The 16,461-nt window shown below is 47.9% G+C and overlaps 1 protein-coding gene across 3 annotated transcripts in view; it reads right to left on the reverse strand.

Moving 5' to 3' along the window:
- XYLT1 (xylosyltransferase 1) overlaps positions 1–16,461 on the reverse strand; it is a 313,363-nt gene that overhangs the window by 42,198 nt on the left and 254,704 nt on the right. For all 3 annotated transcript variants that reach the window (XM_086692976.1, XM_086692977.1, XM_086692978.1), the window contains one exon: positions 5,843–5,923. In XM_086692976.1, the coding sequence (XP_086549102.1) occupies positions 5,843–5,923 (81 nt within the window). The remainder of the gene's footprint in view (positions 1–5,842; positions 5,924–16,461) is intronic.

Consider the following 16,461-nt stretch of genomic DNA (forward strand, 5'->3'; position numbering starts at 1 on the left):
ACTATTGGCTAAACAGTTGCCTGTTTATACATCAAGGGAGGTGTGGGTCTGAAGATGAGTTCAATGTCAGAGAGAAAGGGCTGCTGAAGCTGCTTGGCTGTCATTCTGGTGCCCAGTCGGGGGGAGTGCTGTTTAGAGCAGGTGGGGTCCAGACCTGACAGCTAGAAGAAACTTGCTGATGTCACTTCCAACCTCAGGGCTGGGACCCCTCCTGGTTTCCTACTGGTCTAGCCTTCTTTTAAATTTTTTTTTTTCCCAACGTTTATTTATTTTTGGGACAGAGAGAGACAGAGCATGAACGGGCGAGGGGCAGAGAGAGAGGGAGACACAGAATCAGAAACAGGCTCCAGGCTCTGAGCCATCAGCCCAGAGCCCGACGTGGGGCTCGAACTCACGGACCGCGAGATCGTGACCTGGCTGAAGTCGTACGCCTAACCGACTGCGCCACCCAGGCGCCCCTGGTCTAGCCTTCTTACCCGTCAAACGCTAGTTTCCATAAGAATTGGAGGAGTGCTTGCAAAATGTTAATCATATGTATGCCATTTTCAAGATTCTTCTCCATCATCACTGTCACTAAGTTGACACGCCCAACTAATTGTTCCAAGAGTTTATCCCTATATTCTCCCATTGAATTCTTCTAACAACTCTGACACACAGGTGCTTGATGTCGATGTCACTCAGCCAAGGTCATACACCTAGAATCCAGAGTGTGGATTCCTACCTGCTGTGCCAAGTGCTTTATGTATAGCACTTACAGGAAAGCTCCCTTAATAATTTTCCCTAAATCAACTTTGAATAGCTTCAACGGTGTTTTTTTTTTTTTTAAACTGAGTCTTACTCTCAGCATAACTTCTATGAAACCATGGGGCAGACGGCTAATTCTATCAATTGTTGTTGATATACTTGCGATCAGTACCTAGCTTTCCCAGCACTCCTGTCTGTGAAGTACCTGAATCCACCTCTCACGCTACGGGTGGATGGGGAACACACTTTGGAAGACACCGACTCTACAAAGGAGGGGAAGAACCTGATCTTTCCTCTCCTCATCATTTCAACAATACTTCTGCTTAAAGTTAGCAGGATTCTGCTCTTTCAGTTGTACGCCCCAAAGGCAAAACTGCAGGTCCTGTCAGATGTGGTCATGAATCACGGCGTGATAAAATCAGGCCTTAAAAGCCAGACCAAGCCATGTTCCAGTCCCAGCTCTGCGGTCTGCTCGCTGTGGAACCTTAAGCAAGTAAAATCAACTCTCTAAGCCTCAGCTGTACTCATCTCGAAGATCTCACTTGCCAAGTGAGCTGGGAATGAGACAACACACCAGAAAGTGCCTGGTTCAGGGCCTCCCCAGGGTCAGCGAGGACACTCCGTCCTCCACAATGCCCATCTCCCTATTCACATTTTATAAAGATGAGGAAACAGAGGCTTGGAGAGTCAAAGCCATCTGTTGAAGTCCTATGGCCATCACATGAGCAAGCCAGCATTTCAACACAGGTGCCAGGCCTCCAATGTTCATGTACCTGCCCCTGTACCACAATGTGTCCCTGGGCTCAGCATGGGGGCCTGTGGACCTTGGATCAGCAAGAGAGCTCAGATGGACTGAGGCAGAGAAAGTGTCAGAGGAAACCCTACTCTGGCTGGTGGAAAGGATCTTCCCTTTCTAGCCCCTATCAGACCACCCCCCACCCCGGCCCCCCGCAACAATCAGGTTGCAGACATTTGGGAAACTTCTCCAATGCTCTCTGAACAGAAGCCAGGAGTTCCAGGGTAACTGCAAGGACCTATTTAGTCTGCAAGGACATATTTAGTCCCTCAGTGAGCTTTAGGACACCTGCTTCTGCTCACCCTACAGAGGCTAACTGGGAAAACAGTAACTGTGCTGCGTGCCTTTCATTGCATCGACTTTATTTTTGGAGGAAAGCAAGGAGAAATGGTGAACACAACACTCCCCTTCATTTAATTACAGGAACAGTCAGGACCAATTTGGCAACTATTAAAATATTAGTTTGCCTTTATGCCATCCCTGCGGAGCAGGAGCTGGGAATCCACACTGGCTGCCAAGGGCTGGAGATGGGGACAGAAGGTCAACACTGCTATTAGGAGCCACGTGGAACTAAAAACCGAGGCACCCTGTGGCCTACTTTGTATCTTACTGCTTGTTTTTGGTCCCTCCACATCGTTTGATCTTTTAACCTCTTTGCCTTTGTCACAATGTCTTTTACAAGGGCTGGTCCAGGAGCAGAGAGCGTCAGAAGGAGAAGTGCCTTCGGAGACCATCTTATTCATCCACTTTTCTTTTTTCAAAGGGAGAAAGTGAAGCCCAGAGAAGCAGAGTCGTTGCCTGAAAGTCACCCAGCATCCTAGAGGAAAGCAGGCCCAGAATACAGACAGGCTGCATCATACAAGGGTTATGAGCTTGGGCTCTGGGGACACAGGCACCTGGGCCGGAGTCCTAGCACTGCTGTAATTATGTGGGCTTCACCAAATTACTTCACCTGAGTCTCAGTTTCCCCGTCTCTAAAATGAAGCTACTAAGTCACCACTGGAGCCAGAAAATCCAACCAACACAAAGGAAAATAGAACTAAACAAGGGAGTCAAAAAGTACACACTTCCAGGTGTGAAATAAATACGTGCTGGGGGGAGGTGATGTATAGCCAATAATACTGTACTGTGTATTTGGAAGTTGCTCAGAGAGTAGATCTTAGATGTCCTCATCAACAAGAAAAAAAAAATGTAACCATGTGGGGTGACAGATGTCAACTAGACTTATTATGATCATTTTGCAATATATACAAATAACGAATCATTAGGTCATACACCTGAAACTAACATAATGTTGTATGTCAATTACATCTCAATTAAAAAAATAAAAAGATTCCCCTCAGTGAACTACTTGGCTATTTGATGTGTTTATTTTACTTTAACCCACTCCAGGAATAGTAAATAATTAAATGCCCCCCCCCCCATAAAAAGGAAAAGAAAAGAACTAACGGAGTCTAGGTGTGATTAAAGCATTTGAACTGCTTGATTTAGCCATATCTGAAGTCAGAGATCAAGGTTTTCCTTCCATTAACTTCCTTTACCCACTGAGTCTAGTTTAAGCTGGGTTTCTGTCATCTGCCACCAAGGGTCCTTTATAACACATCACCCGTGCAGGGTCTGCAGCCTAGCCATGCCCAGCTCTGTGCGATGGGGAGGGGACAACAGAAGACGCACAGTGGTTAGGGTTACTCATCAGCAGGTGAGGCCCCAGCTGACAGAGAGGAGAGGGTGGCAGGTAATGGCTCATTTTACTATGAAATTAATACGACATTACTGCCCTTTATTCATTCAAGTAAGAGAAAACCAGCCAAGGGCTCATTCCTGGGTAGTGGAATATGGGAGCTTTTCTGTTCGGAGATCCTTGGGTTTTAGTTTTAGCAGGAAGTGCCAACAACATCTTAGCCGGAACCTTTATGTTGTTCGTGCCATGTGGGTACTACCTGTCAGCTACTGACGCACATCCACCAGACAGGTATTCACACACCCAGCGGGGTAACTCTGGCCCAAATACCATCTATTTATTTCTCCCACCACAATATTTTCATCCTGCACTTATCATAGCCATGACATCACCATCATCATCACCACCATCACATAGGGCATCTACTATATGGTGGATGCTTTATATGCAGCATCTCATTTAATCCTCTCAACCCCAAGAGTGTAGGCCTATTGTTATTTCCACTATAAAGGTAAGGGAACAGGCTCAGAGAGGTTAAGACACCTGTCCAATGCAACATAGCTAGGACATGGGAGAGCAGGACTCTGATCCAGGAAGTACAACCTCAAGGCCCACGCTTTTAACCTCTGTGCTACATACCCAGTCCCAAGCACTGGGCCTAGAAATAGTGGACAGAGAATAAATACCAACTAGGCAGGAATAATAATACCAGGGTGGATAATAATTCAGACACAAGTCTATCAAATTACAATGGGCTCCTTTCTGATGAAACAACTTTGCACAAAACACATATTACAAGGTTACCTGGAGGTAACCTAAGGGCCTAGACACTAACATCTGGGCCAGTTTTGATAACTAACACCTGAATGGAATCTTGTTCAGCTCTACCTTGCTCCCATGGGCTTTGGGGTCAGAGAACTGGGTTCAAATTCTAACACTTACCAGTTGTGTAACCTTGGGAAAATCATTTAGACTCCCCAAAACCCCTTTCTTCTCCTGACAAATGGGGATAATGATTCTTATTTTGCATTGAGTGGCCCTAAGAATGAAATTGGATCCCACAGGGAAAAGGTCAGCGGAGCAAGGGCACTTATCAGGAACACATCACACAGTGGCTGTAATTCTTGATCTACCCAGGCCTCTCTCCTTTTAGCGGTGGGAACATGCTCACGCTAATCTGTAAATCATGCTGATTTACAGAGCATCCTCAAGTCTGGGGGCTCCTTCTAAATGTAAAAAATGCAGGCTGTCAGTAGGATGGGAACAAGCTATAAACAGCTAGATGAAATCAGAGTTAGAATTTAGGCAATGACACAACAAAGGATTCTGGGGTTACATCTGGAGAGCTCAGGAGATGGAGCTCAAGGCTACCTTCTGGTCCCCCCCTCCCCCCCCCCCCTGCTGTAGGTACCTCGGTAAACTGAGTTACAGAGCCAGCCAGAGGGCAGGTCAGTCAGCAGTTGCACAGAACGCCTGAAGCAGACTACAAACTGAAATGCCAGTGGGGGCCAGGTAGGGAAGGGGCACAGGAGAGGACAGGAGAACACGGGCTTTGTCTATGACCCAGGTGATAGCCTCCAATGAGAAACCTGAGGCCCAGAGTCAGTGGACCTTTGGATCTTTTAAGATGAGCTGGATGTGCCTGGGAAACATTGCTATTTTTAAATGGGGCTATTCATTTTCAAATGGAGCACTTGAACTGAAACAAAACAAAACAAAACCAACACAAGAGCCAAACCAAACAAAACACATCAACGAGCTAAAATTATCCCATGTGCTGCCAGGTTATGGTCTGAGTTCAAAGCTAGAAAAAGCTGCCAGCATGTCAGTGATCTGGGCTGTTTTTTTTTTTAATGGTGTTTGCCATCAGGATGGTGAGGCCTATCATGTGATCTCCCCTAAAGGGGGTGCTTGAGACTGAATCCCTCGTAGCTGATCTCTGGCCACAGAGATATTGACTCTGCTGAAAGTGGGACTGCAGCATGCTATTTGTGGATCCAGATTGGGCTTCTTGGTGCCTTGAATCCCTGCCAATGTCTTGGGCAGCAAGAGTGAGGCACTGGTGAGGGCAAAGGGTGGGAATCAGGATATATGAGCTCAACTCCATGCTGGCATGAGACTCTTTTTTACCAGGAAGTAAGTTCCATGAGAATGAGGGTTTTGTCTTGTTCAACTCTAGAAGGGTGCCTGGCACATGCTTGGCACTGGGTGAGTGTTTGCTGAATGGCTGACCCAATGAATGATCTGGGCCATCACTTAAATTATGGGGCTCAGTCATCCCACCAATAAAGTGGGAATGAACAATGGCTGCCCTACTTACCTCAAAGGGTTGCCATAATGAGATAATGGACCCAGGAAAGTGCTCAGTGTGTGTGTGTGTGTTGGGGGGGGGGGGTGTGTGTAAAGGGCTATTACGAGAGGAGATGCATTTACTATTATCCCTGTCCTTGGCTGACGGGAAAGACTGCTGCAGACCCGACATGGAAGGGGCAGGGGCCCACCCGAGCCATGCCTTCCTCCTGTCCTCTACTTTCCTCTAGGCTAGCCTCAAAGGAAGCCCCAAAATGATCACTCAGATTTTCATTTCCATTTTGCACATGGGTAGGGGGAGGATGTGCTACCTTGCATTGTCCCGGCCGTGTGACTTCAGGAAATTCATATCTCGGTATCGGGAGAGAAATGCCACCAGCTGGTCATTCGTCCTGTGGAAACAAACCAAGAGGAAGGTCAGGGTCCTCCAGAGACCATGGACACTTTCTGAGTCTTGGCTCCCTTCGTGGTCACAGAAATAAGGTCCATACAGGCTAATAAAGCATCTTCTTTCATGGGTCACCACCCTAGGCTTACCACACTACATTAAAAGGGGATATTAGCGTGTTTGTATCCTACCTATCCTATAGCCTGTACACTCTTTGAGTATAAGCATACTACCTTAGCTGTTCTGGAATCTCCAGTGCTCAGCACTGGGAGTGGCAAACAGTAAGTCATTAGTGTGTAGCTCAATGCGATACACAGCAATCTCAGGGTCTTTGCACGTGCTGTCCTTGGGAAATTCTGCCTTGTATCTTTCCAGGTCTGGCTTGCTGTTATCATCCAGGTCTCCTTTCAAATGTAATCTCTTCAGAGACGCCTTTTCTGGCCACCCAACCTAATGTGGCATCAGCCTCCCCCACCCCCATCTTTATCATATCCCTTTATTTCCATTACTATTTTATTGTCACCTGCAAGTGTTAAACTTGTTTATGTTATGATGTAAGCTCCATCAGGACAGAACCTAGTGGGACTTGCTCCTCACTAGCACATGGTAGGAGCTACATTAATGGTTGCTGGATGAATGAATACTAAGTCCTTGAATAACCAGTGGGCTACCAATTGAGAGAGCTTTAAAAAATATGAAGTGCGATTGAAACAGATGACGTCGTTCCCAGTATTGTTATCCCAAATTTATCGCCATCAATCTCGGTGCAGGCAGTGTAGTCACAGCTAATCAGCTTGTGCATACAGCTGTGACAGTATTTTAAAAGGCAGTCACACGGGTCTCCATCTGCCAGAAATGCAGTCGCCTCTTCTGCTGAATAAACCCAAACAGGTAAACGGTGCTGAAGTGACAGCTCCTTTATCATCTGCTCTGCTCAGGAATTTTTACTTAGAAGGAAAGGGTTAACCATTGTTTCAAAGTGGGAGACCAGATGGAGGCGGTGGAAAGGAAGGACACTCCTGGAACCGAATGGAGGCTCTCAGAACTTTGGGGGGGCAGGTAGGTGCCTTAGAAAGCAATGCCTGGGCTCTAGAAGCAGAAAGGTCTAGAGGCAGATCCCAGCTCCACTCCTGACCCAAGGGTGAGTAATTTAACATCTGGGTGGTAGCCTTCTCTGAACCCCCCTGACTGCCCAGCAGACAGTAGGCTCTCAGTACGTATATAACGAATGGATAGCTGGGAATATTTAAAGGGCATATAGTAGGTGCGCAATAAATGCAAAGTGCTTTGCTCCTTCCACCTGCCACCATCTGGTCTAAGCAGCCCCCACGCCTCACTCTTCATTTCCCTGCAACTCCCTGCAGCCGCACCACTGCAAGCCCCTATTCTGTGATTGGATGACGCATGCTGACCAACTCATAATTCCAGCGGAGGGGGCACAAAGCAGTCAAGGGACGCTGCAGTGAAAACGAGCCCTGCCGATGTCCCATCCTGTTACTGAAATGAACACCAATACACAGGCGGCCATTCTGGCGGTAGCAGAGAGACCCCCGTCCACACTGAAGTAAATCCGATAGGAACACGTAAGCCAAGCCCTGCCGAGGCGCACAGAGGTAAATTCCAGGGACGCAGCCAAATGGCTAACCCCACGCATCTGCAAAACGGTGCATCTCGTGTGTGGACAATCCTGCCCACATGCTCCAAGGTAAAGCCCACGTGTGCCTCATACCAAGTTACAGACAGCCATGGGCAAAGGGCCTCCCGAAGTTGCGGGGAGAGGTGGGAACAAGATCAGCCCATAAAAAAAAAAATGAAAGCAATCTCTCTTTCCAAACCCTCAAGAGGCCCATTCGATCTCCGTGTCTCAGCAGTTCCTGTTTACCAACCCCCTTGCCACTCTGGGACAGTTCATTATCGTCGTCCTGATGAATACGGGGACAAGTTAACCTCTGAATGGGTCCCTGGCAGCAGGAATAATAAATAGGGCCTCTCAGCGGCCTCAGAGGGAGGATTGAAGGGGCCGGGCCGGGGCTCCTGGGCCCCCGTGCACGAAGCCTCAGGCCTCCCAGGGTCAGTGGCTGCAGCTCCATTTGGCAACCCCAGAAAGCGCCTTTCAGGGTCCTGAGCTGGGGCCATTTTCACATTTACCGCTTCACCGAGTCCCCATCTGACGGGGATGAATAGGCATTTAGCGAATTTACTTAGCGATGCTTCCACATGAAATCGTCTCAAAAGATGACATCTTGGGGGAGGGAGGGTGGCTGGGGAGGGGGCTGCGGATTCCAGGCCCAGAGCCCGGGGAGGGAGAATGCGGGGGTGGGTGGGGGTGGGGTAAGGCTGCCTTTCAAAGCAAAGTGCTGTGTGCCTGGCTTGGCTGGACTGGCGGGGTCGAGGGGACCCCTAACTCCCCCTCCCTGGGCTCCCTCCATCGGCCCCCTCACTCTCCCTCTCTCTCAGAGTAAAAAGCTTGCTCTGCACACTGAAACCAGTCTCCCAGCCCTTCTTCAAGGGGACACGCAATTCGGCTGGGGCCCAACTTTCCTATCACTGCTTTCCAACGCCTGTCTATAATTGCCTACATAATATTTAGTTCTCCTCAGATAATTAACAGCTTGCGATCTGTTGACATTTTACCCAGTTCCAGCCTCTCTCTCTCCCTCTTTCCCCACCACATACGTTTCTCACTCTTCCTCTTCTGGTGGAGTCATGTGCCAAGTGGCTCCCACCACTCATCACTTGTGCCTGTCCCTACCTCTTGTGAAAACCATTAGGAGACATGCTTCTTCGTCCACAGCCACTCCTCTATGACTGTGACTCTAGGCCCCTCACTGGCAGCCTTCGTGGCCACTGGGATGTCTTTGTGGAAATACGTAAATAAGTAAATGTTAAAATAAGTGATTTATTTTAATAAACAAGTCATTTATTTCAATTAATAAATTGGCTATAATATAAACAAACTTATTGGAACCATGTGAAAATCTTTGTTGAAATGAGGGAATAAGTGAATGATAAATAAGCTCCAAACATTAAAAAAATTTTAAAAAAGGGGCTGCCTGGGTGGCTCAGTTGGGTAAGCGTCTGACTTCGGCTCAGGTCATGATCTCATGACTCATGAGTTCGAGCCTCAGGTTGGGCTCTGTGCTGACAGCTCAAAGCTTGGAGCCTGCTTTGGATTCTGTGTCTCCCTCTCTCTCTGCCCCTCCCCTGCTCGCGCTCTGTCTCTTTCTCTCAAATATAAACATTAAATTTTTTTTTGAAATAAGCTCTAAACCACGACCATTTATGAAATTGTCCACCATGCCCCAGACCCTGGAGCAGATGTTTGCCACATTTTATTGCATTTAATATTCACAAAAACTCTATAAAATGCGAGTTTCATTCCCAATTTACAGATGGGCAACTGAGACTCAAAAATTGCCGCTTAGTGAAGCACAGTGTCAGGATTAGAATCTGGATCCAGATGTCAGAGAGTGTCATGCCCTTTGCTACTAGACTGTTTGCATAAATGAATGAGTGAATGAATGAAGGAATGAGTGAACAAATGAGTAAATGAATGAATAAATGAATGAACGAGTGAACGAATGAGTGAATGAATGAGTGAACAAATGAACAAGTGAATGAATGAGTTCCATGCCAGGTGTAGGTACTCAAATGCCCCCCTATTCAGAGCCTGGTCTTTGGATGAATGCAGTAACTCAGGCTCCACCTCAGACCTACTGAGTCAAATTCTGCATTCTAACAGGATTCCCAGGGGATGCGTGTGCCCTTTAAAGTTTAAGAAGGGCTGCTTTAAGTGAAGCATGAATATGGTAGTTAATTCTCTTCCTCTTTTCCTTCTTCATCTTTTCCCTAAGGCCTGCTCCTGAAAGCCTGGACTTGCAGCGAGTTACTTTCGTCTCAGTAAGCCTCAGGTGTTGGGAGTATTAAATAAAATAATGCCTGAAGATCTGTGCTGTAGCACCGGGCATATAGTAAGCCCTTGATAAATGTTAGCTGTTATTTAATAGTATTATTATTGCCATCTTGAATATCAGAAGCTTAAGACATTTTGAACTGGAGACAGCAGTATAATGACCCAGCCAGATTTGAACTTGGAAAGCTTTCTGTGCTTAAGCCCCAGGGGATGCCCTGTGGAGCATGGTTTGGGAAATGCCCCATCGAATGGACCTGTCTCCTCTCCCGGCTGGTGTGAGAGTTAGGAACTGGCTCCCGGGGGGCCACCTCGACACTGTGTGTGTCTAAGATGCATAATGGTTCTGGGCATGAGGACACAAAGAACTAGGGGGGAGGAGGACAGCTCAGCTCTCAGGTCCCTCTAGTACCCGGGAGCCCTGTCACAGCCAAGCCTGCCTGCTGGCAGCCTGAGACAGGGCGAGGAGGGAACGGGGACCTTCTCAGCCTCCACTTGGAAAGAGCACAACACAGAGCCAGCCCTCAACTGCTCTATGTTCCTCCTGCCCACCAGGCTGTGGCCCAGAACCCCCTTCTCTGATACAGGATGCTGAGAAGAATCTGCCAGAGGTACTCCCGACGACCGGCAAGGCAAAAGCTAAGCACAGAGTTTTTGTGAATGTCAGGACTCAAGACTTCCACCCGCTGATGCTGCCGGGTGTGTGCAGACCCCGGGGGCACCAGATCGAGGCCTCGTGGATGCGGCGGGTGGGCCATGTGAGGAGCAGAAATGTGTGTGGGTGGCAGGGGGTGGAGGACCAGGGCACTGGGCAAGCTGATCGTGCTAAGGATGGAGGCACCTTCAATGTGAGCTCAGAATAAACACGCCATATTTCCCCAGCTTCTTCCACTGCTCTATCATCTGCACGGTTCTTTCAGACGCATGTTCAATTTAACGTTCAATTCAATAGCGCTTCAGCTTTACCCTATGTGACAATATTTGCAGTATGTGATGTACTTTTTTTTTTTTTTTTTTAACAAATCTTAAATTCTGGTAAAATACACCTAACAGAAAATCTGCCATCGTAACCATTTTTACGTGTTAACAGCTCAGTCGTATTAAGTACCTTCATACTGCTCTGCAACCATCAACCACCATACCTCTCCAGAACGCTTTGTATCTGGCAAAGCTGAAACCCTGTACCCATTAAAACAAGAACTCTCCATTTCCCCCTCCCCCAGCCGCTGGAAGCCCCTGTTCTGCTTCCTGTCTCCATGAACACATTCATAGAGGAGTCAAACTCCAGGAACCTCCTATAAGGGGGATCATACAGTACTTGTCTTTTTGCAACTGGCTATTTTTCCCCTTAGCACAATGTTCTGAAGGTATATCCATGTCATAACGTGTATTTCCGTTTCAAGGCTGAGTAATTCTGATACACCATTTTTATGTTTTTTTCCCCCCTGTTACACATGAAAAGCAATAATGAGTATGTATCTGGGTACCTCCTAAAGCACCTGGGCCACCAGGGGCATATGGAGAGCAGTCAGCTGTCCCGGTTTGTCCAGCCCTGAGAGGGGATCCAGGACACAGATGTTTCAGTTTTAAAATCAGATGGTCCTGGGACACCTGAGTGGCTCAGTCACTTAAGCGTCCAATTATTGATTTCGTCTCAGGTCATGAACTCACGTTGGAGCCCTGCATCGGGCTCTGCGTTGGTCATGGAGCCTGCTTGGGACTCTCTCTCTCTCTCTCTCTCTCTCTCTCCCTCATTCTCTGCCCCTTCCCTGCTCATGCGCACGTGCGCGCTCCCTCTCTCTCTCTCAAAAGATTAAATAAGTAAATATCAGATGGTCCTGGCGAACCAACTTGAGCTGGTGGCATACACGTCTGCTGAGAGCCATGTGACCCCAGAAAAACGTCATACTTGTCCTTTTCTGAGGAGCCCAAGAGTGCAGAAAACCATGCTGGGGGAAGCACGTAACCCTTCCCTATGCTTCTGAAATTACCATCCTGCAGCTTAGCCCACAGCAAGACAGACCAATTAATGGCAAGAGCAACAGAAAGAACAGCATCTAACACTTGAGGGCCTGCAGTGGGGACCACTCTCCGCAGCACTCTGCATCTGTTAACCCACTTAGTCCTCAAGGCACCCCTATGAAGCAGGTGCTGGGACACTCACACCCCTTGTTATTACAAAAAGGGGAGCGTGTGTGTCCATGGCTTTTTTATGTAAGGATCTATCATGCTGATCTGTCTAATCGGCACATAAAGTAGATGTCATCCTTCTAAGGGCGACACAGAATCTCATGGAAGGGACACAGTCATTCTCCTAGTGATGGACATTTATGTTGTTTGCTTCCCTTACAGATACCGCTCCTAGGAACCTCCTTGAGCGTTTCTGTTTCCCATATGTGGGTCTGATAACTTTCTGTAGGATTCAATTCCCAGATGCAGCATTGTTCGTGCAAAGGGCACTTTTTAGTGTCTCTTTGCTTTTAGAAAGGCACGCTATGTAGACTGAGGCTAAGCCCAGAGCCAGGACGGGGCTCACACCACCACGCAGGAACCAAGCCAGTGGGCTCCCAGGAATATGGGGAGGGGGAAGGAAATGGCAAAGGTGATGAAAGGGGTGGGGGAGTTGTCCTGGAGAGGCTAGTGGGCTTCTTTGGCAGGCTAAGCAGGACTAGCAAGGGCCTTCTGGCTTCCCCATGGTACCAACAGCCAGTGGGACAGGAATGAGCCTCCGTCAGGCAGCGAGATGTGTGTGTGCGTGTGTGTGTGTGTGTGTGTGTGTGTGGTGTGGGGTGTGCAGAACTATCCAGTGCCCGGGGCAGCTGCTCCAGCTGGTGCCCATCTGTCTGTTAATAGCACAGGGATTTTCAACCAGGGCACCTTGGACAATACTTTTCAGGAGCCTGGCTATAGTTGTGAGATGGGTGGGCACTGGATCTAATTCCAGTCTGTTCTTCCTGGACTTGACACTAGATGTGCAATAAATAATTGCCATCGTTCTTAATAAATGCCCCAGGGGAGCACTGGCCTGCAGGGCTCATGGCCATCAAGGCAGAGAGCTCTGTCATTCACTTGTATGTATGTCCCTGCCTTTGACCACAATGTTTCCTCTACTGGACATGCTTTTCCCTTTGTCTTTGAACTGGAGGGGGAGAGGGGACCGTGAGGCAGTCAGAAAACACTTAGTAACGATTGCAGGAACCATGCCTGTGTTGCTGATTGTGTTAACTATGCCTCCCCCTTTCACCCACAATTCCCCCATCACACAGGAACTAGTTGATACATGAATAAAGTAGGACACAAAGAGATTTAATGACTTGGCTGAAGTCTTGCAGGAAGGTGGGCTACAGACTTAGACCTTCGCACCCCAGGCCCAAAACATGACTCTTTGCAATCCTGATCTCCTCGTGCTGGATCAGCTTTAGGAGTACCCTCCGTTTCTTTCCAAAGACAGCCAGGCGGGAAACAGGCACCTGAAACTGCAGCCACCTTCTAAGGGGACCCATCGTCGAACACACACTGCATGTCAGAAGGTGACACAGATACGGCCTCCTAAGTGTGGGCCTTTCTGCTGCGCTGGTCTAAAATCGGAGCCCTAGCCACTGGGTTTCTCTCGCTGCCTTCTGGCTCACAGATATATTCAAACCCATTTTTCCACATGGCTTATTTCTTTTTGGGTGTTGGGGAGAGGGGGGAAGATCCTGTCGATGCTCTGTCCACGACCCTCCAGGCAGGTTTTGCTTGGACCTTACCAAGTCTCCTTGTCTACTAGCAAATCTCTCATGAAGGCCAGAATTCCAGAACAACACAAAGAAAGGTCAAGTTCAGGGTTCTCCGCAGACGAGCCGAGAGCAAAAGCACTGGAGATAACAGAAGGGCAATCACTGATTGATCTTATAGAGCCAAAACGAGGAGTGAGACCCACTTCTGCGAAGACACAGTGGGAAATGTATGGAAAGACCTAGCTACTGTATTTCTTCCTCGGCCCTGTGGGCGTACTTACAGCCACTGTTGGTACCCAAGGAAAAGTGAACTGGATAAAATGCTGCCCCAGCTTTCAGGTTCCACTCTAATCCATCCTCCGGAAAGCAGCTGCAGGATTTTTCTAGAACCTAAGTCTGCTCGTATCCCCTCTCTACTTAATACCCTTCAGTGGCACTTTGTCCCCTGTAGCACAATGCTCTTAACTCCTTAGCAAGGTGTATAAAGTGGTTCGTGAGCTGGCCTGGCTGCTGAATCTCTGGCATTATTTGAAGTTTTCTAAATGTTCTGTGTTTCCTGTGACTTTGAAAACTCGCATAAAACTGTGCTCTCCTGGAAACATGATTTCTTACCCCCTGACAGGGCGGGTGCCAGATACCTGGAACAGCAGTAGATGAGGTGGTCATGGTCTCTGTCCTCCAGGAGCGCAGAGGACAGTGGAGAAGGCAGACAGACACGTAGATTCTTATGATATGGAGTGAACTGCCAGGTGAAATAAGGCACCGAGCATCCTGGAGACACCAGGGGAACAGCTCTTCCCCTCCACGCAGGCGGGCAGCAAACTGGGGAGCCACCTGGCTAATAAAACTCAGTCACTTTTGATTGGATTTATCTTTCTGTTACCAGAGAAACCGATGCAGAATTAAAACATGCTCACTGCATTGGCAGGAACTGGCAAACCATTTCTCAAAGCCTCAACGCTTTCACAGAACACTTGTAAGACACACATTTTTCATTTTAAACATACATAAGCCATTCTAAGAGGCAGTTTATCTGACTTTCCATCAGTGGGAACTCTTAACATGTCAGCCCTTCCTGAAGACGGCTGTAATGGAAAGGTAACTGACAAGAATCAGCGCCCCGGAGGCCATGCCTGATCCTGGAACACTGCTGGAATCATGAATGCAGAACTAAATTGCCATTCAGCCTTGTGTGTGTGAGCGCGTGTGTGTGCATGTGAAGTCTGTTTGATTGTATTTTAATTTTCTGAAATCTGGTTGTCCTCATATGCCACGAGACATCTCAAATGAGCAGAACATTTGGTTAACCAAATTCTGCATCCCCTTACGATGACTGATTACAGCCAGTTATTTGATTTGCTTTTGGGCAAGAAGAGGCCTGCTTTGGAGGACACAGAAAGACTGAATCTTAAGAGTAAACGTGATCTACGGGAGAGAACCAAAACTTGGCTACAACGGAAGCTGTGTCTGCAGAAATTTCTCCTTGATCTTTGCCACTTTGTTGCTATTTGATTTTGAGCAAATTCCTGAAGCTGGCTGAGCCTCAGTTTTCTAATCTGCAAAACGGGGATAAAAATGGTACCTGAGGCACCTGTGTGTTGTGGGTATGGCACCCATAGTCCCTGGCCCATGGCTGGTGCTCAGTAAACAGAAACCCCCATATCCTTTGCTTCGAAATGCCAGAGGAAAGGCATGCCCACCACTTGCCAGACCTCCATCACGCTGTGTGACATTTCTAATCCTACCTGCCTGTGTGCCTAGCCCTAGAATAAATTACATATGTTCAAGTCCCTTGACTGTAAGCTACCCGATGACAGGAACTTTCTCTGATTCATCTTTATTTTCTCAGTGTCCGGCATAGGCCTGAAACACACATTCTAGCAGCTTGATGTCTGTGAGTCCCCCTGCTCATTTCTGAGGGTCTCAGCCCGTCTGTACTGCATTCCAGAATGAGGACCTTTGTTCCCTATGCTGGGACCACCTTCCCATATATTTGCCTGTTAACCCCCAACTGTCTTTCCAAGAACTGGCCCAGGGTCACATCAATGGGAACAGGCTGGAGTATAAATGAGAACTAAACTGAATGAAATTTTATTGATAAGCTCAACTCTCCATCTGCGTGTATGGCTGAGAACAGAGTTCTTTTCACCATTGCACACTCCCCTGGGTTTGCTCAAATGACAGCAGTGACCCATCATAATAATTTCTCTATTCCAGTTTCACCGGATGGACATCCCTAACACACCAACAATAAATATACTGATGTGTGTAGTGTTCACAATAATGAGCCTGAGACCAGAGAGATGTCGGTTCAAGTCCCGGTTCCACCACTTACCAGCTGCGTGTCCCTGGGCGTGTCATTTCTGTGATTTGAAGCTCAGTTCCCTCATCTTTAAAACTGAGGATGAGGATGTCTACTTCATAGTGTTGCTGTGACGATTAAGTCAAATACAATATTAACTGTTGCCTGCTACTGAAAGATCCAGGCTGATACAGATACACAGGCACTAGTAGTGCTGTAGGACAGGATACTGAATGGTGGGCAGGGGAAAGCCACAGACAGAGACTGGGTAACCTAGCCCGCAGAACGCTACAATGTAGCTACTATTCTTAAGGCTGCTGTTACTCCTCTTACTTCTCCAGCACTGGGTTCTGTATTTTGCGGCTGCCAGGTTACAACAAGCATCTCCATCCCCTGGAACTTCAGGGTCAGGTCAGTTCTGATTTCAGTCCCAGAGCAGGACTGAGCTCAAAGGACAGCTGACTGTCATGGATCACCTTGGGCAGCCTGCCAGGTCCCCTAGCCTGTCCTTTCCGGAATAGGATCCGAATGCACTGGAACACAGAAGAGAAGCCACATACTCCTCCGTGGAAAAGCAAACGTCGTAGCCACCTCTGCAAACCTCAAGCGGA

This window comes from Puma concolor, chromosome E3, assembly GCF_028749965.1.
Source record: "Puma concolor isolate L17-30 chromosome E3, mPumCon1.1.hap2, whole genome shotgun sequence".
In the NCBI taxonomy this organism is placed as follows: Eukaryota; Metazoa; Chordata; class Mammalia; order Carnivora; family Felidae; genus Puma; species Puma concolor.